Here is a 22,647-nt window from a genome sequence, read left to right as displayed (position 1 = left end):
CAACGCTCCTTTATTTGTGATTTTGGGGCCTGTTTGGGTGCGATGGCTGGTACCGACCCCCACGACCCCCCCCCCCCCCTCTCATCCGGGGTAAAAATGTTGGTTCGGGGGGGGGGTGTTTGTCTGGGACGGAGCGGGGGGATAGAGGAAGGGTCACCGCTTGGATTTAGCACCGGGGGCCAAGGTCGCGTCTGGGAAAAGAGAAAAAAGAAGAAACAAGTGCAGCTGCCACCAAGCCGAAGAAAAGAGTAGAAACGCGTTTTCAATGTGTCGCTGGAGTCAGACCCGGGGGGGGGAAATGTCCGCGGTGGCGTTAATATGTCAAACGCTTTGACCTCGGCCCGGCAGAACAATGCCAGTCAACGAGAGAATACGAGAATACATGGAGAGGTGCAGCGGGGAGGGGGGGGGGTAAACGATGGGAAACAGACTCCACTTCCTGTTTTTGTTTCAGTATTGTTTCCTCCAATACCAGCGTGGATGTGGATTCATCCAGTGAAAGATCTGCTAACTCAAATGAAGACGTTCTTAAAGATATTTAAATCTCTTTTCCGATGTATCAACACTGGACCCTCGCGAGGGGCGGGACTTAGCCGAGGGTCCAATGAGAACTGGGCCTGTTGGCCGCTGTCGTAACTCCTCACCTTGAGCTCCACGATGCTCTTGTTGTCCTTGGAGGTGAGCTTGGGGTCCTGAAAGAGGGGGTCCTCCACGTAGATCAGATCCCACTGAGCGGTGTAGTAGCCGTCCAGCACAAACGCCACCTTGGTGACCACGGGGGGCTGCAGAGCCAGTTTGGCCAGAGAGGGCGTGGTGCACTGGATGGACGTCCGGTTCTCCCCGTACACGCAGCTCTGCAAGGAGGACGGAGGGGGGGGGGGGGACAGGGGGGACAGGGGGGAGGACAAGGTGCAATGGTTCAAGAGATGGAAAGACTACTCAGGGAACACGCCATGAACCGTCACATGATTTCAACATGCACATATTGTACATAAATGAAAGTTGGTCCATTGAGGGAGTGAAGACCAGCTCTTCTGCACACAAGAGACACACCTGAACCCCCCCCCCCCCCCCACTCTACAAAGAACGAGAAGCCGGCTGTTTCCTTGTTTTAGTAACAACAGTGTTTAAACGCACGGCCCGGGGGGGGGCAGGGGGGGGGGACCGGTTGCGAGACAGAAACACCCGGAGTCTGTTTTCATTTTCGTCAGTGATCTAAACCGCCGTGAATCGGTGTGAAGAGAATTCAGCTGAAAAACGGATTTAAAATGATTAACTGATAATATCCGATTAAAAGGAGGCTGTTGTTCCCGTCATCACTGCTATCAGAACAGAACAAACCCCACGGGTCGATGCTGATGTTTGCGCCGTGTCAGGTCGCCCTTTGGGCCACAAAGGGAGACGTGTCCTTGAGTTTGTGGAATAGTTACGATAAAAAACGGTGTAACTGTGTAATAGATTTGAATAAATATGTAAAAACAACAAACCAACCGCCCTCTTAGACTCTTGATGTCTAAACCAACAGAAGCTCAACTAACCGGTTGAAGTCGAGCTGCCTCCAGTAGCAGCAGCTCTGTCGCACCCCCCCCCTCCCATTACCCCCCCACAGTGAATGACGCATTTGAAGCGCTCTCATGCACGCTGAACACGTCCACGTGAGGGTCACCCAACAAAAGCAATCCAATTACCCCCCACACACCAGCATGGAGCGAGTGCAGGGTAAACCCCCCCCCCCCCCCCCACCACCACCCCCCCCCACCCCGTCTCCCACGGGTGCAGCGAAGAAGGAAAAATATCCTGTGAATTAGTGGAAAAATCCGTCAGTTTCATTGTTCAGAAGACGTGTCCTGGTATCGGGGGCCGAGGGGCTGCAGGTCGGCAGCAGCTGTAAATACAATCGCTCGCAGGCCGGGGGGGGCGGGGGGCCTGGGGGGGCCGGGGGGGGGGGGTGATGAGAGAACCAGCGATTCTGAAAAACTCCGCCATCCCCGGAGGATCATTAGTGTAACAACCCGCGAAAAAAAAAGGCCGAGTCATAACGAGCTCCCACGTACAAAAGACCCCGTCTTTATTCTCCCCCCGACGCGGCGCTCCACGCGGCGGCTGACTTTAGGCTCATTGTCACATGTCACATGTCACATGTCCCCTTTGCAGTTTGGCGTCCTCTCCTCTTTTGACTCTAATTGAATGAACGACATCTCACAGCGATAAACACCGTCAGCCGCTAGCAGCCGCCTCGCCTGCCGCCATGTTGAGAGCCGCGTGGAGGCAATAGATGTGGAGCGTGGTTGTTGTCACACACACGCACACACACACACACACACACACACACACACACACACACACACACGCACACACACACACACACACACACAAAATGTAACCCGCTCGCTTCACAGAAAAACGGGAAGAGGAAGAAGGTTCTCGAGGGGATCAGGTGCCAACTGGAGGGTCTTTTGCATGTACGTATGTGCAGCCCCCCCCCGCAACCCCCCCGCCCTTGTGAACACGCCAGCCTCTCACGACGGGTCGTAAAACAAGCCCCTCTTTCATGTGTGTGGGAAAGCTGCGGCTGGCTGAGACCGGGCTTTACTGCAGATCTGAGATATCGAGTCCACGCTGCTGAGACCCCCGAACGTCCGACTGGAGAGCACCTCGGGGGGGGGGGGGGGCGCCTCACATTACCCAGGGTGCCGTTCCGCCGCTGGATGGAAACCTCTTCCAGAGATCCTTTTCCTCCATTTTTTAGGGGTTAAGACAATAAGACACTCATACTGTCCCTTCTCAAAAGACTGAGCTCATCCCCTTTCACTGGAAGGAATGTAACAGGCGACAGCTGGGGCCCGGGGGGGGGGGGGGGCATGATCCCTAAATCATTATCACCCGCTCTGCCTCTCTCCAGGCCAGGAGTTTGTGTTTCTAGTTCCTCTCGCAATATTTTTTTTATCTTTTTAGAAAAAATCTTTATAAAAAGTATAATGAGCGCAGCTCCGGTCCGTTGACCTTTGACCTTTGAGTGGACAAACCACAGCACCAGCGCTCACTGTGGAATCAGACCTGGGAGACACACGCAGCTGATTGTTCATCAGGACTATTCATCGATTTCAAGGACAGGATTTTTATTTTTTAAAGCCTTTGCAACAAAATAAGATGATAGAGACAAAAGTTTGGTTTTATTTGTCTAATTTAATTTAATTGCGTGAGATAGAAATTGTGATTATTTTTTAAATTACTGTGCACCCTCACGCGCAGACGGACCCCGGTGTGACCCCTGTGTGACCCCTGTGTGACCCCTGCGTGACCCCTGTGTGACCCCTGTGTGACCCCTGCGTGACCCCTGTGTGACCCCGGGCCACGCGGAGAAGACGAGACCCCCAGGGGGACAGACAACGTCCTCAAGACGAGGCAATAAGGACACTCGGCCGGGTTAAAAGCATCCTGGTATTCGTCCCTCTGACTGCAGGAGTCATTCAAACCTTTTATTGATAAAGTGGCGGTGGGAATAGTTTTGAGGTAAAATATGTGGAGGCCTGAAGACATGACGGCGCCCACGTCAATTAACACACAAAAAAGGACACATTTTATTCTATCAATGCGGCAGTCTCACACAATGAGGGGAGTCAGAGACTTATTGAGTTAAAGGAAACAGTCGACTAGAAGGAAGGAGCCTGAAAGTGTGTTTTACTGCGTGACCTTTAACCCCTGGGGACCAGGCGTCACGTAGGACAGTAAGTGGAGCCTCGGCTACTGTGCAGCCAGCTGGAGGCCTCACTTTTCCATCCCCACTCTGTCTGACACGCTGGCTCTGGTTCCCCTGGACGTAACTAACCCTTTCTGGAGGGGGCTCGGCGTGTTTAATGACAATACCATGCATTTCAACATGTGATATTCTTTAAAGGGTTCTTCTTCTCTAACATCTCCCTCAGAAGACGTTGCCGGTAGCTTCAGTTCATTCTAAGAGCTTAAAGGTTCATTCCTGAATGAAATCGAAGGTCTACTCTGAGTTTCAGATTTGGGGATGTGACGTCCTTCTCGCACTCACCACATGGAAGACCTCGGCATCATGACCCGTGGTGAGGACCATCTGGGGCTGGAGGCCGGACTGGAGGAAGAGCCCGTGAGCTGACACCGTGCATCCTCCGCTACAGAGAGGGGGGGGTATGAGCGTTAGCATCAGACAGAGACACAGTAGATCCCCACTGGGAGGGACCTGCTGTTAGCATTTGCAGTTTAGCCACTCGTCACCTCCTACTCGTTTCCTCCTGCTGGAAAAAACTGAATGCATGAATCTCTCTCTGCCCCCCCCCCCCCCCCCCGTACCGGAGGAAACGTATTCCTGACGTTGACAAATACTGATGTCCAAACCATTCCTGAGAGAATCAGGCCACCGCGGCAACCAGCAGAAGGAAAGTGATGCTTCCCAGCGAGCAAGTACTCGCCCGAGGAAATAAAAAAGGGATTCTTACGTGGGAAGCTTTGCTTTGGATTATCTGCAGAATGAATCCAAAGCAAAAGTGACCATGTTTAACCTGGACTTTCAGGGGCACATGAAGCCTGGGCTCGATGGATGACCTTTGCTCCCATAGAGTTAGCTCTCAGATGCATGAAGCTACAGGCAAAGGGATCCTTCGATTTCTTCCTACCCTACTGCATTCCGAATGACCGTAACGGACCTGACGAAGGAGCGCGAGGGCTGGATGCTCGTGACGATGGGGTCCGGGTGGAAGGTGAACGGCGCCGGCGCCAGACGCTCCACCGAATCCACCGTCAGCTTCACGCTCTGCTTGGATTGGTCGGCGTGGGAAGGCGTCTTGCAGGTCAGCATGGTGGACGACAGGCTGGTGGTGGAGGGGGGGGGGGGTAAACACACAGGATATGTTGTTGTGTTAGCATGTACAGTGGTGGCCATTGTCCTCCATTCATTCATTGCATTAGTCTTGCAGATAATTCCCAATTGAGGGGGGGGGGGAGGAGACACAATGAAAGGACGACCTTTGACCGGCTTCGACCTCCAGCTCGCAGGGACAAGCGTTTCCCAGTGAAGTGACAGTAATGTCGGGGCACGTTGGACAAACACAATGCCCCTGCAGAGCGAGCGCCGGCCGCATTGTCAAACTTGTCAAACTCGCGACGTCAAAAGAAGGAAGGATTTGGGAAAAGTTCAGGGTTCCTTTGTGGGACGCTGCTTCCTGCTTTGTGCTGACTGTTGGAGAATGGAAGCACCGTGCAACGTCTACAGCACATGAACCATGGTAACAAGGCTTTCAGATGTTAAGAACTCCATCAGATCCAAAACATCTGGAAAGCGTTTTAAAGCTCAACATCGTGTTCTTTTCTGTGAATAAATGTATTTTTGAGGGAGAGCGACTTTGAACCGACCTCTGGATCTTACAGGCCGCTCTCCCGATGGTCACCTCCCGCTTGCTCCCCGTGTCCAGGAAGGCCCCCCTGATGGTCAGCATGGTGCCCCCCGCCTTCGGCCCGAATGTCGGGAAGATCTCGTGGATCACGGGGTCCTGGACGCAGAGACAGTGTCAGCGACCCCCCCCCGAAGCGCTCAGAAACTAGCGCTTAGCGCGTGACGTCGCCGTGTTCTTACCACGAAGGTGAAGCCCGTCGCCGTGGCGACCTTGTGGCCGCTGGTGACCTTCACGCTGTCTCCTGACGGGGTGAAGTTCCCGCTGAACACCGGGGAACACAGCATCACAGTCCACCTAGACACAAAACCCCCCCTACCAGACAACGCACAGACCTCACGTTATGCATTCAGCTCTAATTCAATGATGCAAAGATACAAAGGACCCGTCCTTCTTTTTTTCAATTTCTAACGAAGTTGTTCGAAGCAAAAGGGCCTTTTGAATGAGACACGGCCCGCTGGAAAGTCTGCAGGCCGCCATTTTCCCAGCAATTTTTCAGTTAGGCGAGTCATGGGTTGAGGACACAATAACCCCCCCCCCCCCCCATATTAAACTGCTGCTCGGCCCCTATAGGACGCCGGCGTGGGGCTCTGTTGACCTCGCAGCGTTCAGACTTTCCCCCAAACAAAGGTGCGTTTGGCAGGAGGTCACACACACACACACACACACACACACACCTGTTGGTGTTGTCCTGTCGGGGCAGCCTGCAGGGAGCTCCGCCCACCTCCACCGTCACCATGGAGGGCCTGAAGTTCTCCGTCTTGTCGAAGCCGAAGCCGGCGCCGCACACGGTGACCGCCGTGGAGCCGCGAATGGGCCCGGAGCTCGGGGACACCTGACGCACACACACACGCACACACACACACACACGCACACACACACACATTTAGTGTCCAGTGCATGTAGTGCATTTCCCGTATTTGAATCACTGGGGTTCAGTTCCTTCCATAGTTTTGATTGATAGCTGACAGCATCGTGGTAATTTATGCTAATTTATGCACCAACTGGGCCGCGGTTACCTTGGTGATGACAGGTGTGCAGTAGTCCTGGGTCCAGACGGAGGGGGGGGGGCACCGGTCGGCTCTGCTGCAGCGTCCGTCACACCAGCCGCATTCGGTGACCCGCGACGACAGCAAGCAGGAAGTGCAGGTGGTCAGCTGACCACAGCCGGGGCCAATCAGAGGCACGCTGGTGATCTACAGGGAGAGGAGGACGTGAGAAGTGTCCCCCCTCAGGGAGACGTCTTTGGTGGCAGTGTTTTGTCTCGTCTCCGTGGTTACCCGCCCACCTTGTTCCCGGTCGCCATCAGCAGGGCGCCGCCCGAGCCGTCGGCCTCCGGCAGCGCCATGGCGGCGGAGACGGGTCTCGAGTCCAGCCGGATGTTGACATGCGGAGAGGCCGACCGGGAGAAGAGCACCTGAAAGACGGAGGGGCGGGGGGGAGTTATTACCACAGATCTAAATTATAACGATATAATCTCCAGATGATGTAATGATACATCTCCAGTGTTAGCTTTGACATTCTGTTTTACTGAGGCCCGTTGTCATAGCAACCTGAAGACCTGTATCACTACAGGCAAACATATGCTTTATCGATTTGTAACCGTCCCTTTAAAATGAAAAACAAGAAACTTCTTCAAAATGAACAGGATTATTTATATTACTAAAGTGCAATCAATTGCTCCATTATAAAATGTGTCAAAGACAGCGTATCGAATAAATAGGTCACTGGTCCGCAATCGTGGCCCAAAAGTGGTCCAAAATGACTCGACTCACACAGAAGGTTCCGTGCAGTTTGACACTTGAGAAACGCTCTTCAGCTTTTAACCTCCTGCAGAAACTAAACATCTCTAATTAATTGCGTTTAATTTGAACCACACACAGTTTACTTCCCCCAGAGAGACAGAAAGCTGAGAGACATTGTGTCCTCTGACGTCTTTCCCTCACACACACACACACTCTATCTTGTCTTTCCATCACACACACACACACACACACACACACACACACACACACACACACACGTGCACACCTGGAACAGCATTCATCATTTGCGGTTACGCTGCAATTACGAGCTGGGAGCAAACAGAACAGGGCTGTAATGGGGCGTGTGCTTGCTCCAGTTACACCGAGCGCTCCAAATGACACCTCCTGCTCCCCCTGTGGCACACACACACACACACACACACACACACACACACACATGTCCGGATGGAGCTGCAGCGAGCGATGAGGAGACCCCTCCGGCTTCGGGACTTTTCCAGTAAATACCTCTGCATTGTGAACTTTAAATGGGATTTTTGTCGTGATACACCCCCCCCCCCCCCCCCCTCTCAGAAAGAGCTTCATCCCTCCCCCCAGTTTGAGCCATGGTGATCAACGTCGGCTTTGTAACAGCGAGCATAATGGGTGTCTTTCGGCTGGGGACCAGGGCCCACAACAGGCCTCTCTCTGGAGGTAATAGTGGTGTAAATGACAGCTTATTGTATTAAGCAAGCGGGGGGGAGGCGGGGGGGTTGCCTCCAAACACCGATGCTGTGTTGTTCCCACGGTGAGCCAAACTGAAGCCGAGGGAAACCATTTATTTGAGCGAGCAGGAAACCGGAGCACAGCAGAATGGCGAACAATGAAAGACGAACCGGCCGATCGGCTGTGTGCTTTATCCTTGGGGGGGAGCAGGAGGTCGCAGGGTCAAGCTCAATTAGAATCAACATAAGTTGACCCCAAACACAGTCATTTGCTTTTTTTTTTCTATGAGTTTATTTTGGAAAATGCTGGGCATCTCCTGGAAACAAGCTTGGTTTTATTTTGAAAAGATAGAAGAAAGTGCAACGTGAAACCGGCTGACCTTGGAGGGGGCGCGTAGAGGTTAAAACAGGAGTACGATGTGATCAAGGTCAAGGACTGCATGAAGCTCCGTGGTGATGTCACGGGCAACGAGGGTCTCCTCCTCTACACATCAGCTCCTTCTTCGCCTTCTGGTTTCTTCTAAAGCATCTCTCCTGCTTCGCTGCTCCCTCTTTCTCTCTCTCTCTTTCCCTTTTGCGTCTACTACCTCCAATCAGCGAATCATCATCATAATTTCATTTGTATTCGCCGAACCCCTCGTGATGACGTTGACTAATAGTTGACCCATTTTACTGAGACCAGTAAAAAGCTCCGTCAGACAGCTGCTAAAAGAACGAGCCTCAATTCAACAAACACAACCGGACAGAAAGGAACTAAAGACGTTAAAGCCGTGTGTGTGTGCGTGTGTGTGTGTGTGTGTGTGTGTGTGTGTGTGTGTGTGTGTGTGTGTGGTGGAAGAGAAACACGCGGCAACAGCTGCCCGTGACCCTCGGCGAGCCCGAGATGCCGTGCGAGTGAACGTGTCAGCGGAGCTCGCCGTTCACCATTAACGTGCCGTTCAGCCCCCCTTATGCCCCCCCAAAGGCAGCTGTCGATTTCTTTCTACGTCTCTGTTGCCTTTTTTGTTTTTTCTCCACTCATGTCTTTTCATTTTTGTGTCTCAAAAACACGTGAAGTAATTCAGCTTTTGCTTTACAGGGGGGGGGGGTCCATCACATGCGCAGAGTGTACAGTGAAAGAAGGGTTAATTAAGTTAATTAAGCTGTAGGCCAATCAGCACTGGTGTGGATCTAAAGAACACCAGCTTCAGATGTATTTCATGTGCCAGGTCAAAGGTCATAACAACATGTCATCCATTACACTGATGGGATGATCTGAGAACAAGTTTGTTTCTAAAACAAACTTTATTATAATAAATTATATTTGACTATTTTAAACAAAATCAGTGATCTACTTAACTGTCATCGCTATGGCAACAGTTGACTAAATTGACTTTTAGTAGCGTCTTGTTGATCAAACACAATCTTATCGAACGCGTGAGAGCAGCTGACCGGCCACACAGCCTGTTTGCTCAGCCTGTTTGGGCCTTTTGGAAGCTCGCGGGTCAAAGGTCAGCAAACTATGCAAACAGGCCCGAGGGCGCCCGGAGACCCGACACGCGGCGCTTTCACACACGGACAAGGAGCCAGGACACGAGGACACGAGGACATCTGTGTGTTTGCAACCTGGTTTGGATGAAACCAGCAACACAAAACCCAGGGGGGGCAGGGGGGGGGGGGCGGGGCACCCTGATCATGACGCATACACAGAAATAAAAACCACCAACAACAAGAACAAACCTGGGAGGAGGAGATAAGCGGCTCACCTGTAAGTGGCGTCCGTCGGCGGTGCCCAGGTAGGCCACGGCCCGCCCCCGCACCGGCACCACGGTGATGGACGTCACCAAGGTGCCGCTCAGCTCCTTGTTCCAGTACACAAGCCTCTGGAAGAACTGGGTCACCTGCAGGCGGTACTCGCCCTCCTCGTGCGGGCCGCAGTCGTCCAATGAACTCTGAGCAGAAGAAGAAGAAGAAGAAGAAGAATGATTGACTTCTTTTATAGCAGTGAAATGTATTTTTCATGTTGGACTGTCCTTTCATATCTGGCCCCAGATGGGGGGGGTTTAAGAACCAATTCCTCCTAAGGCCCCCCCTCCGTGCTCCTGATGGAGGCCCCTCGCTGTGACACACACAGTCCGGCCCTCAGCTCCCCTCTTTGGTGTTTCAAGCGTCGCTGGGTCCGGAGCCTTCGGAGCATACAGTGAAAGCACGGACTGTAGTCCCCCACCCCCCCCTTGCCCCCCCCCTCGCTGCTCTTTTTGTGTTTAGTCACGGCCTCCTGTCCCAGCCTCGGGTTTCATTAATTATTAATGACCCAGAGGGTGCTGGGCCTCTTGAGGTCCTTGACCCGGGCCGCCTGACCAGTCCTGAGCTTTCTGTTGTTTTCTCAGCTTCAGTGGATGGTGACCTCTTCACTGGAGTCACACAGCGCTAGCGGGGGGAGGGGTGGGTGGGGCGGGGGGGGTGTGTGTGTGTACAGGTAGAGTGATTATGAAGAGCTGCTCTCTCTGCCTTTATTGCACAAAGGTTTAAAGCTTTAGCAGGAAGCGCCAAACGGATATGTTTGTGACCTTTGGTTTGACCTTTTTGTGACCCGAAGGCTTTTATTCACCCGGAGAGAAACGGCCGCGTCAAAGATAAACGCGCAAATAAAAGGGAATTACATAAGTCCAGGTCTTTTATTGTGAAAGGTCACAGAAGGAATAGACTCTAGCCTTAAAAATGAAAGGTCACCCTAAAACCCTAAGAATATGTATCATGCTATTGATCAAATGAAGAGTCATGGAGACATGTCTTCCTTATGCCTATTATTCATTATACGGGAGAAGCAGACACTGAAGTGCAGGAGGACAAATATGGACAGTTTCATCGTAAAGTCTCGCTGCATCAAACTAAACCCTCGCAGAGAATCGGCACCGTGGGGATTAAACACTGACCTGGGCGGAAGAGACACCTTGTCAGATGGACATTATGATTCATGACGAGACATCTCTTCTTCACAAAGACATGAACAATACCTCCATTTTGGAAAGTCAATAAAGCGCAAAACCCCAAATTGTCCTTAAAGCCGGTCTTTGAAGACGATGAATCATCGGGTGCATCAATAAAACCACTGATTCCAAATCAATGTTTCGTCTGGTTCTTGGTGGGACGTTGGACATCTTTCAGGTTGTTTTTCTGCGAACTCGTCTCGCACCGCGGGGGACGCGCGCGAGACACCGCACACCTTCTGCCGCGTCCTCAACCCGCAGCCTTTGTCCCCAAAAACAACGGGCGGGCGATCGGGTTTCGTGTGTCGTGGGGCTCCTAAAACCCCTCACGGCGCGGCTCAGGAGACTCAAGGAGGGGGGAGAGGAGGGGGGGGGGGGGGGGTGGTGAAAGGCGATCTGCGTGGTCTAATGTCATCTTCATACTCTCACCGTGGCCCCCGGGGGCCCCTCTCTCTGTGTGTGTGTGTGTGTGTGAATAGACGCACTAAAGCCTGAGTTATGAAGCCCGGCCTCCATCAGACGGGTCGACACAAACAAACAGAAATACACGCGCCGCGGCGCCGAGGCTTAACCAGAGTTAGCAGGCGCGCACGCATGCACGGCGTGTGTCTCACACGAATAACAGACCTTTGACCCCCCCCCCCCCGCCCCCCCACCAAGATTGCTTGTGCTGCCCGGCTCGGTTGTCGGTGGGGTGTGTGGAAACGCGTTTCTGTTTGTAGAGAGAAAGTGAAATGCAAAGGAACGCAGAGTGCAGTGTGTGTGTGTGTGTGTACACAATAAAATGTGCTCCACCTGGACTCAGGGTGCACGTACCCCTGCAACCTGACCCTCTGTCGCCGTAATGGCCGTGACGTTTGTGTGTGTGTGTGTGTGTGTGTGTGCAGGTGGCCGGTTGCACCGAGCGTGTGAAGCCACGTGTTAATGTGTGTGTCTGTGTGTGTGTGTTGCTGCAGACGACTGTCACGGTGTTGGGGGGGCAGTTGAGGGAGTGAGAGAAGCTGACAATAAGGCGCGGACACGTTTGTGTTCTCGCGGGGGGGGGGGGGGCGGGGCTTGCTGTGATTGACAGGGTGCTACCAGGCTCCTCCCACACAGGGACAAAGCATCCTACGGCCTCTCAGGCCTTCCCTACGTGACCAAACCCTTCAAACAGCTGGATTTGTGCGTCTCAAAGCGAGTGGAAGAAGGACGGGCTTCTACTTCGGCAACAGATGAACTTTCCAGAGTCGAGATGCACATTTGGGTCAGACTGACACAGTAGCTAAAGTTACAGTCTGCAGATCAAAGGGAATTAGAGCGCTCGACTCCTTAAATACATTCTGACGTGCACGGATACAGATGAGATATTAAGGGAATATTTTTCACGTGCAGAAAGTTCAAAAAGGCACATTTCTGCGGTATTTGCTCAACAGATGGGGCACGATGACGGATATCAGGTTTCATCCATGTGGCTCTGATCCGAGGTGTTTCATAAAAGCTCCCCGACACACGAGACACGTCTCGCCATATAAAGGCGAGCTCGTCCCGCTCCGCTTGCACTTCCCAGCATGAGGCATCGGGTGGAAACGGCTGACTTTGCTTTGTCTAAACGGCGAGGTCACGTGGATAGCTGTGACATCAGCGGCGAGGATGCTGAGGCAGGGACCCTCCTGATGGCTGTAGCAGGCTGCTTCGGGTCGGAAGCCAGACAGGAAGCTGAGTGCGTTCTATCTGAAAGTACATGTGCTTTTGGCTTTTTATTCCTACCGCACGGCTTCACAATCGTTGTTCTCTGAGGAAACTCTGATTTCGCCATCATGGATTGGGGGACGTGGGTCACACTCACCCACTGTGAGTCCACTTTCTGGTAAGTTGCACCAAAACAGAACAATGCGTTTCATAACAAATGTCCGTTTGGTGTCAACAGTGCGAGCAGCAGAGACAAAGACACCCTTCACCTCCTTTTGTATCTCCAATCTCAGAACCTGGTCAACTAGAACAAAAGCTACCTGCATGCGTTTCTGCTCACTGGAGTGCAGCCAGAGCTGTAATCTGAGGGTGTTTACATTCACGCCGGGTGAACAGTGCTTCTTCATGTATGTACAGTGCCCTTAATGTGGAGGTTCATGTCAACACTCACATGTCCTACTGCAGAACATTAGAGCATCAACGTCCGATCAATAATACATCGGACAGCACGTGTGCTCGCAAATATGGAAACAAACGATAGATTAGTGTTGTTTGTTCGGCAGTCTTTCGTAACAACGCCTCCAGATTTGCACAGATAACGACCGAGTAAAATCCCTGCGTGGCATGACAGCGTGGCAGCGTGGCATGACAGCATGACAGCGTGGCATGACAGCGTGGCATGACAGCGTGGCATGACAGCGTGGCAGCGTAGCCTGGCAGCGTAGCGCGGCAGCGTGGCGTGAGAGCGTGGCATGACAGCGTGGCGTGATAGCGTGGCAGCGTGGCAGCGTGGCAGCGTGGCGTGACAGCTTGCTGCAGGTTGTTCCCGCGCTCCGCTGAGACGGCGGAGCAAGCTCCACAGCTCCTGTCCTCGCCAGTGCAACTATGCGGCGTTGCGCCACTTTTTGCACACTTGTGAAACTCTGTGGATTTTCGGCTCCTGGCGTTTGGAGGCGTCGCTCGACCTCATTCTCGCCGAGTCGGATCTTCAGGGAGCAAAAACATCTGCCGTTGGCTTTAAACCAGAACTGTTGGGAGACGACACTTTTGAGAAGTGATTGTTCCACTTAAAGCGAAGGCCAGCTGGGCTTAAACCGCTACAAACGCACCTTCGGAGACGAGCCAGCCGGCCCCTCAGGTGAGAGACGGCGAGGGCGATAAGATCAAAGCCCGCAGAGACAATGGCGGCCCAATAGTCTCTGTTTGTGGGGCATTGTTTGGTGGCGGGGGGTGGGGGGGCTCCTTTGCGCTGTGCCTCCATTACCTGAGTACACAGTCGGGCTTGAGCATTGTGTTGGGATTACTGGTTGAATGGGGTGGGGGGGGGGGGGGGGGGGATTAGTCCCCATCTGAGGTGAGACCCTCCACAGGAAGCTTTGTCCATTTGGTTAAGGGAATGCAGGTAAGCTGTGTACTTGTGGGGGGGGGACCTGCATGGACTGTGTGCTTCTCCTCTTCAGGGGGCGGCGAGCAGGTCAACAGTTAAAGAGAATAATAATAAATAATAAGGGATTCTAAGCACTGAATCGTGTTAAAACCGAATGAATCATTTATCCAAAGGCCACTAACAGGACTGACATCAAACAAACAACCCCCCCCCCCCCCCCCCCCTCTCTCTTGTGTGCTCCCGAAGGCGAGTAATAGAAGTGGAGGATGGCGGAGATGAAGGTGAGATCCGTCTTGCAGCCGGAGGCCTGAGGGACCATTTGCTGCTCCGCTGAGTTCAGAGGGCGACTGAGGCCTCACGGAGGCCCAGGAAATGAGAGCCGTCCGGGGTCGAGGCGAGGACGGCGGCGGGAGAGGAGATTGCTTTTGTGTCCTCCAGTCGGAGGGCGGGGGGGGGGGGGACGACAGATAAGCATCCGCACGCCTGGTTTCGGGAGAGAGAGAGAGCAGGATATCACCATGTGGTGAAATTGAAGAGTGGGAGGACGCCGCTGATTAGGAAATAGCTCGGGGGGGCCTTGACGCATAAGCTCAGCGAGAGCAAAGCTCCACTTTATATTTGAAACTATAACAAGTGCACAGCCGACGGCTCCTGGCTGCCTAACGCCTCCGTGCTGGGAGGGGGGCGAGAGGGGGGGGGGTTAGGAATTCCAATCAGAGAGGAGTCTGTCAGCGCGATGGCATTTTGGTATTTGAGGTATCTCACCTTCCTTCAACTTGCATCGGAAACAAGTGAGATGACTCATTGATGCCCACCGACACGGGGTGCGAGCACCAAGCCCCCAAATTTACAGCCGCCCCCCCCCAAAAGATATGTAATGTAACGTAACGAGGCCAGCAGCCACGATGGCAGCATTTGTCTGCAGGTGGTTTCCCACCCTGCTGCTTCGGGGGAAGACATCTTGCAGGCGCTGGCGGTTTGCACATTTACTACTGCGCTCTTTATCTAGGGAACAAAGATAAGTTGTGCATACAAAAGCCTGTCACACACACACACACACACAAGCACGCTTCCAGCTTTCAAGCGTAACTAAAAAACTAAAACGAACTCCAGGGCAAATCATTAACCCCTCGGATCGAAGACGTGGAGTGAGTGTGAAATAACGTGGAAAATCGCCCAGTGAAATGCCTGCAGACACCAAGCGATGCAGAAAGTCTTCAGGGCATTTTTTATCTCCTCTCAAGGAGCGATGACGTGTTTGTAGGGTAAAGCCTGCGTCTATCTGCTCAGCGATCTGCCGCCGCGGCGAGGCCTGACCTGTTGCATCACGCCATCACGTCGGATTCTACAGCCCCTGCCCCCTGCTTCTGTTCCCCCGTGCGGCGTGCAGCCGGATGTGGGCGCTGACCGAGCCGCTCCCCGCGCAGGGGGACCTGCCTGGACACGGCGGCCAGGTGACGCAGCAGCACACCTGAGGGTGGAGGCAGTGGGCCGGTGCACAGAAGCACTTTTATTGTGGACTTATAAACAGCCTTTAATGGCCGCAACGTTGTATCCATTTACCGCACAATGCGAGAAGCATCGAGCTGCAACCAACGGATGGAGGAAATCAAACGTTTTCACTGACTCCAGTAAGACAGCAAGCGCTGTAAAAACCGTAAAAGGTTACACAGCACACACACACACACACACGTCGATATCGATAATTGAACCACCTTCATCCTTAATTATCACACATATCAACTTATCAACTGTAACATTATTGACGACGAAGTCCGGCCACTCGGACCTTTATTGCACAACTGTGCAACAATGAAAACACACACACGGCTCAACCCACTATGAAGGCAAATAACTCAAGAGTCGCTTTCATTCAATGACTTCAGAGTGAAGCCCTGACTCACTGGATTGTTGTATTCTTGTATTTGAGGATTTGTACATAAAACCATCCGCCACTCTTTACCCGTGAAGACACAGCGTCGTGAAACTCGTCTTCGCGGGCCTTCGGTTCGCAACAGGATGGCTTTATAAAGACCACCGACAGGTTCATCAACTCTGTGATATCGCCGGACGCCGCTGCCGCCATTTTGACTTTGGTTAGCCGCGGATTCCGCTAACGTAGCTGGTGTGGTGACGTCATCCGTCCAAACAACATCTGGATGGGTTTTAGTCGGTTTGATTGAGGACAGGAGGGCGTGCTCCAGAAGCTCTCTTGACGCAACTTACAAACAGACTTTTAAAAAAAAAGTAATAACTCATTTTTATTCTCTCTAAAGTGCTTTAATTATATTATAACCAGGTACCGCCATGCTACTGCCACATACTCCTCTTAGTCTGTACTTGTCTGTCTCTGCTGCAAAGCAAATAGAAAAACAGTTTGAGGGCTTAATCCACCGTACTGAGTTATAAAAACAAGCTTCCACTCATGCATTCTGCTGCCTGCCAATAACAGTAAATGTTCATCTGATGTATTCCAGCAGCCGAATGACACCTCGACATCCATCTTACGGACCTATTATCGGCTTTGCAGAACAGAAGCCGCTCCCGAACGCGTCTTTGTAGGCGATGTCGATGTTGCCTCTGCTTCATGCAGAAGGAGAGATGAAGCGAAACAAATACCAGTTCAGTGATGGCATGAGCAGGCTGGGGCTTGTGGGTCCGACGTCCCCGGCTTGAATCAGCAGCATTACCCCGAGACACTGGCGGCACTGAGCCCTGCTGTCGCTGGAAAACTACCACCGAGGCAGGAGAGTGATGATTGACTGATCTGTTATTGGCCGTATTACAACAGATCAGGGCCTTTTTTTTTTTCTTGCTTCGACACCAATAGTGCAAACTCCTGCATGTCTGAGGAAGTGAGTGGTGCATTTCATGGGAGATTTTTCATTTTTCATGTGAGATTTGCATCTTAAAAGTATAGAAATATGGATGAGAAGCAGACAGATTTTCCCGCGTGGTGTTTTAAAGATGTGATAACGCGTGAAGCTCTTTGTAACCATTAAAAAAATGGACTCACCCAATTTATTTATCCAATCTAAGTGAAAGTTTTCTGTACCAAACAGCGATATTTCCTCTGCAGCAGCACAACATTTCATTAGAAAACTGCCCGTGGGCCACGTTGCGTTTGAAAAGGATCACATCGCGTGTATTGACCAATCAACTGAGCGGGATTTATCTTCCACGTCACATTGCTCCGTGTTTTGTCGTGTTTGATAATCGGGAATTCCTTAACACAATAACGTGAAACCAATGTGCGTCCGTGGCGGCTGCTTTAAAGTGTGTTCATTAAAACAGGCGGGCTGATTAAAATGACTGTCGGTCAAACGGACCCCCCCCCCCCCCCCCCAGCAGGAATTACACCGCGCACACTATAATCAATCAGGCCGATGATTCAATTTAAAAGCAATCAGCATTTGGTGGGTTTTCTGGAATCGATGGTAATCCGATGATAATTCCGACCCGTGGCTGCTCTTTATTTTTAGTCCCAAACGTCCCTGCTGCCCCCCCCCCCCCGGCCCCCCCCCCAGACCCCCCCGAGCCAACATTACCCGACCAAAACGGCCTCGCTCGTCTCCCTTTAAACGGCGCCGGGTCGATACCGTAACGAGCGTTCTGAGGGGCAGGTGAGCTGCTGCTGACGCGAGATCGTGTTTTGACGTCCGCGAGTCATTGGTTGAAGTTTGATGGCGGCCTCGGCGAGTGATCAAAGGGCGAGTAGTGCGTGCAGCGGGATGACGGATCGTCTGTTTCCGCCGAGGCCTTTTAAAATAATACGATGGCCCCTTCCGCTCGGATCGAAGGAAGGACGGCGTTTACGTGGAGAGCTGCGAATATTTATTCTGAACCGTTCCTCGAAAAAGGGAAGCACGGGAACCATCGGTCCCGCTCAGCGCCCTGGTGGGACAGAGGACAGAAGAACGAGAGAAGAGACCCGTCTGAGAGAAGAGGCCCGTCCGAGAGAAGAGACCCGTCTGAGAGAAGAGATCCGTCTGAGAGAAGAGGCCCGTCTGAGAGAAGAGGCCCGTCTGAGATAAGAGACCCGTCTGAGAGAAGAGATCCGTCTGAGAGAAGAGGCCCGTCTGAGAGAAGAGGCCCGTCTGAGAGAAGAGGCCCGTCTGAGAGAAGAGGCCCGTCTGAGAGAAGAGGCCCGTCTGAGATAAGAGACCCGTCTGAGAGAAGAGACCCGTCTGAGATAAGAGACCCGTCTGAGAGAAGAGACCCGTCTGAGAGAAGAGGCCCGTCTGAGAGAAGAGACCCGTCTGAGAGAAGAGACCCGTCTGAGAGAAGAGGCCCGTCTGAGAGAAGAGACCCGTCTGAGAGAAGAGACCCGTCTGAGAGAAGAGACCCGTCTGAGAGAAGAGACCCGTCTGAGAGAAGCCGACAACCAGCACTTAGAGAAAAAAAAAAAGAGGAAAAGTTCCGAGGCGCTGGGTCGCTGGGCTCACGTCTCGTCCGGTTTTCCACCAAAAAAAACACACAAAAAGGACCCAAAATAAGCTCCTGTGGGCTGCAGCGTTTCTTTTGCCTTTTATGGATTTACGGCCCGGTTTACCACGATAGGAGCGTCTACCTGCCAGGTGATAAATCCATTAGGCCGCGATTAGAGCGCCTACAGACAGCTGTCCGCCGGGGCTTTGTCCTCACGGCTTGTTTCTTAAGCCGGCAGCTGAAGACAAGAGGACACACGCCAGCAGGAAAGCAGAAGTGGGGAGAAACGGCTCCTTGGGAACTTGGACCTTGCTGCGAGATTCTGGAACAGGCGTTTTTTTGTTTTTTTTTGTTGTTGTTGTTGTTGCCATTCGTCTTCTGCAGAGAACTCGGCTTCTCGGTCGCATTGTTTTGCGACTCGACTCGGCGCTAATTACACAGCGCGCGCAGAGATGCTCCTGTACCTCCAGCACACGCTGAGGTCACGCCTCACGCCGACCCAGTAATCAAGTGAGTCAGCAGAAAGAACGTCTAATAATGGAAAGGCACACTCTCCCCGAGAGGAGAAGGACAACCACAAGCGTCCCTCACACGAGCAGCAGTAAAGCACAAGACGCGCAAATGGTCAACCGCGTTTGTCCTAATGTCCTCGGGTGAGGTCGTGGTCATCCACCCTTTGCTAAGCCCCCCCCCCCCAGCTGCATCAGAGCTACCGAGGGTCCTCTGCTGTAAAAATGCCTCAAAAGGATCAATAGTGGATCAAACAATCTCATCTCCCATGATGAAAAAAAGGCTCTTTGTTTTTCTCTCCCACAGGTGGCGATAACAGGTGGGGGGGGGGGGGGGGGGGTTCGGAGGAGAGGCCTCGCCGGCGTGGCTGGCTGCCTCGGCGGGGAGGGTCAGGGGATCATCTTCCGCCCAGCTGCTGATGCCCTGTTACCCCCCAGCCCATTCATCACGGCTCGCTGAGAGTCAGATATGCGCTGCCCAAAAGCTCCCAGCATTCCTCACTTTCCCCTGTGGATGTGCGCCGCTGATAGCTGTCAGGGCTGTGCCCCCCCCCCCCCCCCCCCCCGACCCCCGCCTCCCGATCACCACCATGCATTAGCACGGCCGTGCACCCCGATCCCAGTTCATTCCACATCTTGAGTTTAACATTTAGGAAGAAGACCAAGTGCACACAAGAGCTAACATGCCATTCCTCTCATGGACATTTAGTTACCAACGAGGAAGAAGAAGACATCCAGCCGAATCTCTGGCTGTGTCCTTCATCTGGTGGTGCTGCTCACATGGGACGCGGTTCCAACACGCTGGTATCAATGAGAACGTCGATGGCTCATCGACTGCAGTGGACTTTTGCTTCTGGAAACACCAGCGTTACGCCTGTGGTTTGCTGCCAAGCAACAACCGAAAAACAAATGCTCCTACAGCGAAGGCACATGCAGAGGTGTTCACACTGGTTCATGATACATGAGGTATCCTGCATGGTAACACACACACACACACACACACACACTCACTCCTGTGTGTACTTGCCCTTTGAAAGCATTTGAGGTGTATTAAGAAGATCCAAGAGGCTAAGCTAATCCGCTGCCTGACTGATGGAGAAGGAGAGATGAAGTCACGAGGTGGGTGGGGGTGGGGGTGGGGGGGGGGAGGTTCACATAGACGGACCCTCGGGCAGGGTGGGGCCGGAGGTTAACTGCGTGTCATTATTGATCAGGTGATTCCGCTGATTGATTGAGTCCATGATGATGAATCGGAGGGGCTTGGTTAGGTAGGTAACCCCCCCCCCACCAAGTCAAGACTCTCCCACTGGTCCTGTCCGGGTGGCTAAGTTCTCCGTACATGAAGCGAAAACTACACCACTCACCTCACTCAACGTAATCCGCTCCTTCACATGTTCCCGTGAGACAGGCGTGTACCAACGCTCTGAACCAGAAGGGGTCAGAGGTCACGAGCAGGTCATGCTCCAGTGTCACGCTCAAGGACACTTGAACACAAAGACACGAGGGCACAAAGGGTCGGACCACCAAGTAACTGGCACTAACATCCTGTTACAAGGCTGGTCACCCTAAAAGAAACCCAGCGATGCACGAACGACAGATGACTGGTTTTACGTGTCTGAAGGACGTCGTAAACCGTCGCTGATCTACAGAGTGGAAGAAAGCTTCAGATGTCTTAAGTACCCGTGGAAAACATCAAAAATAAAGTGTTTGTTTTACAGTTAATTCAGTTAATAGTTTACAGGCCAAGATTAAGCTGGTTATTATTTCATTTAGATATGCACCTTCACATATGCTTGTCCTATTGGATGTTATCTACTACATCTTTGATAACTATTTTGGTCTTCTCCATGGTGGACCTCTGCACAATAAGCCCCGCCCACTCCCAGCTCTTACCACGTTGTAGCAGGACTTCCTGTCCGACCCCGTGAAGTGATACGGGTCCACCGTGTTGCACCCCTGCATGTACAGCTTGAACATCTTGTTGATGTGGCTCACGGACATGACGCAGACGGCCGAGTTGGGGGTCGGCTCCGGCGAGTTGGGCTTCCCCCGGGCGAAGGCGGCGAACAGCACGTCGCCGCCTTCCTCCACCGCCAGCTTCTTCTGGAGCTCCACGTCGTTGCCCACCGTGCCGACGTGCGCCGCCTGCAGGACGTTGAACACTTTCATGGGCTCCTCGGAGCGCCGCCGCCGCCTTTTGTCGGTGCTGATGCACTCGAGAGGCATCTCCACGTAGCGGCGGATCTCCAAGTCCCCGGAGCACATGCGGGCGATGCGGGTGTGGTAGGCCGGCGAGTCCCTGCTCACCCGCTGCACCGTGAGGAAGTAGGTGAACGGCCCACTTTGGAAGGAGTAGACGTAGCGCAGGTAGTAGCTTCCACGGAGAGACGGGATCAGGTCCATGTGGGAGCGGGCGGAGAAGAAGACGAAGCCGTTCAGGCTGGTCTTCATCTTGCGCAGGGCCAAGGTGTGGGGGCGCGCGGCGTGGCCCGAGACGTTCCCGCCGCCCGGTATCTCCGAGTTGCCCGCGAAAAACTTGCTGATGTTGCTCTCCACGTTGAGCACCCGGGAGCCCGAAGGGCCGACGACCACGTCCGAGTCGCCGGGCTGACCCTTGCGCGGCGGCCTCGCCTTGTCGCCGAAGCAGGACACCTGATCGTCCACGGTCTTGAGGCTGTCGCCGTCCTTCAGGACGTGGCGGCGGCAGACCCCGTTGTCGGCGGAGCCGCAGCTGAACAGGCCGTGGTCGTAAAGGTTCTCCACCACCAAAGCGATGTTCCGGTTGTCCACCCTGCCGCCGCCGGGAATTGCGGCGGTCGGTTTCTGGCCGCAGGTCTCGTTGGCGAGCAGGGGCCCCGTGCGGTACTCCGACAGCCTGGTGAGGTTGGGGGCCAGGGCGTAGATTCTGTTCACGGCCCCGACGTAGACGAGCCCGCCCTGCAGCACCATGTTCTGGATGGGGAAGTCCGCGGTGAACGTCGGGAGCTCGTAGGAGACGGAGAGGTCGAGTGCGGCGCCGCGGGAGGATTCGTCACACTGGCCCCGAGTGGCGGGGCACAAGGACCACAGCAGCATGGCGGCGTGGAGCGGGCCGAGACTCATCCTGTTCCAGGGTCAAGAGACGGGAGCATTAAACAAGTTCATCATGGATGGATGTCTGGAGTGTGAATTAGTGGGGAGGGAGGGGAGGGGGGGGGGGATGAATAGGAAACAGAAGGACACCGGAATCCCTTTTTAAGACTCTGTGTCAGCGTTTAGTCACTCCACCACAAGCAGTGAAACCCTTCGGATGAAAGGGCCGGGAGGCACTGTGGCGACACAAAGCCTCCACATCGGCCCCCCGAATTATCAGCCCTGACTCCGCCGACCAGAGGGAAACCGCGCGGCCGGACCTCCACGAGCCCTTTAGCGGCGCAGAGAGTGACCACAGCGGGGGGGGGGGGGGGGGGGGGGGAGGGGGGTGGCAGTGAATCACCCAGAGAGCAACTCTCTGGGGGCCGGAGTTTAGACGGCAAAGGGCCCGAGGGAGCGGAGATAAACTCGATTAAAACAAACGAGGCTGGAAGGGAGAAGGCGAGGGGGGGACCTGCCTGCACAATGATAAATAACCAGGGTTAACTAAATGGTAATCCACTGGGAGTGAGGAGGGGAGGGGGGGGGGGGGGGGGGGGGGCGGGGACAATGAATTTGCTAAATGTGCATTTCCATGCTTCCTATTTGCATGTGGCTTTGCCAAAATGTCTTGAAAAGCAAAGATAAGGAGGCGACAGCATCCAGCGTGTTGTTTGGTTTTTACATG

The 22,647-nt window shown here is 53.4% G+C and overlaps 1 protein-coding gene across 1 annotated transcript in view; it reads right to left on the bottom strand.

The window, feature by feature from the left end:
* met (MET proto-oncogene, receptor tyrosine kinase) overlaps positions 1-22,647 on the bottom strand; it is a 35,833-nt gene that overhangs the window by 12,258 nt on the left and 928 nt on the right. The window contains exons 2-11 of the mRNA XM_037451430.2: positions 20,742-21,951; positions 9,630-9,815; positions 6,706-6,834; positions 6,437-6,613; positions 6,095-6,252; positions 5,600-5,732; positions 5,380-5,516; positions 4,674-4,838; positions 4,043-4,142; positions 645-854 (exon numbers count right to left, since the gene is read on the bottom strand). Coding sequence (XP_037307327.2) covers positions 645-854; positions 4,043-4,142; positions 4,674-4,838; positions 5,380-5,516; positions 5,600-5,732; positions 6,095-6,252; positions 6,437-6,613; positions 6,706-6,834; positions 9,630-9,815; positions 20,742-21,950 — 2,604 coding nt within the window. The 5' untranslated portion in view covers position 21,951. The remainder of the gene's footprint in view (positions 1-644; positions 855-4,042; positions 4,143-4,673; positions 4,839-5,379; positions 5,517-5,599; positions 5,733-6,094; positions 6,253-6,436; positions 6,614-6,705; positions 6,835-9,629; positions 9,816-20,741; positions 21,952-22,647) is intronic.

Source organism: Pungitius pungitius, chromosome 6 (genome assembly GCF_949316345.1).
Source record: "Pungitius pungitius chromosome 6, fPunPun2.1, whole genome shotgun sequence".
Lineage (NCBI taxonomy): Eukaryota > Metazoa > Chordata > Actinopteri > Perciformes > Gasterosteidae > Pungitius > Pungitius pungitius.
The sequence above is the reverse complement of the archived record's forward strand: the minus strand, read 5'-3'. Positions and strand labels throughout refer to the sequence as shown.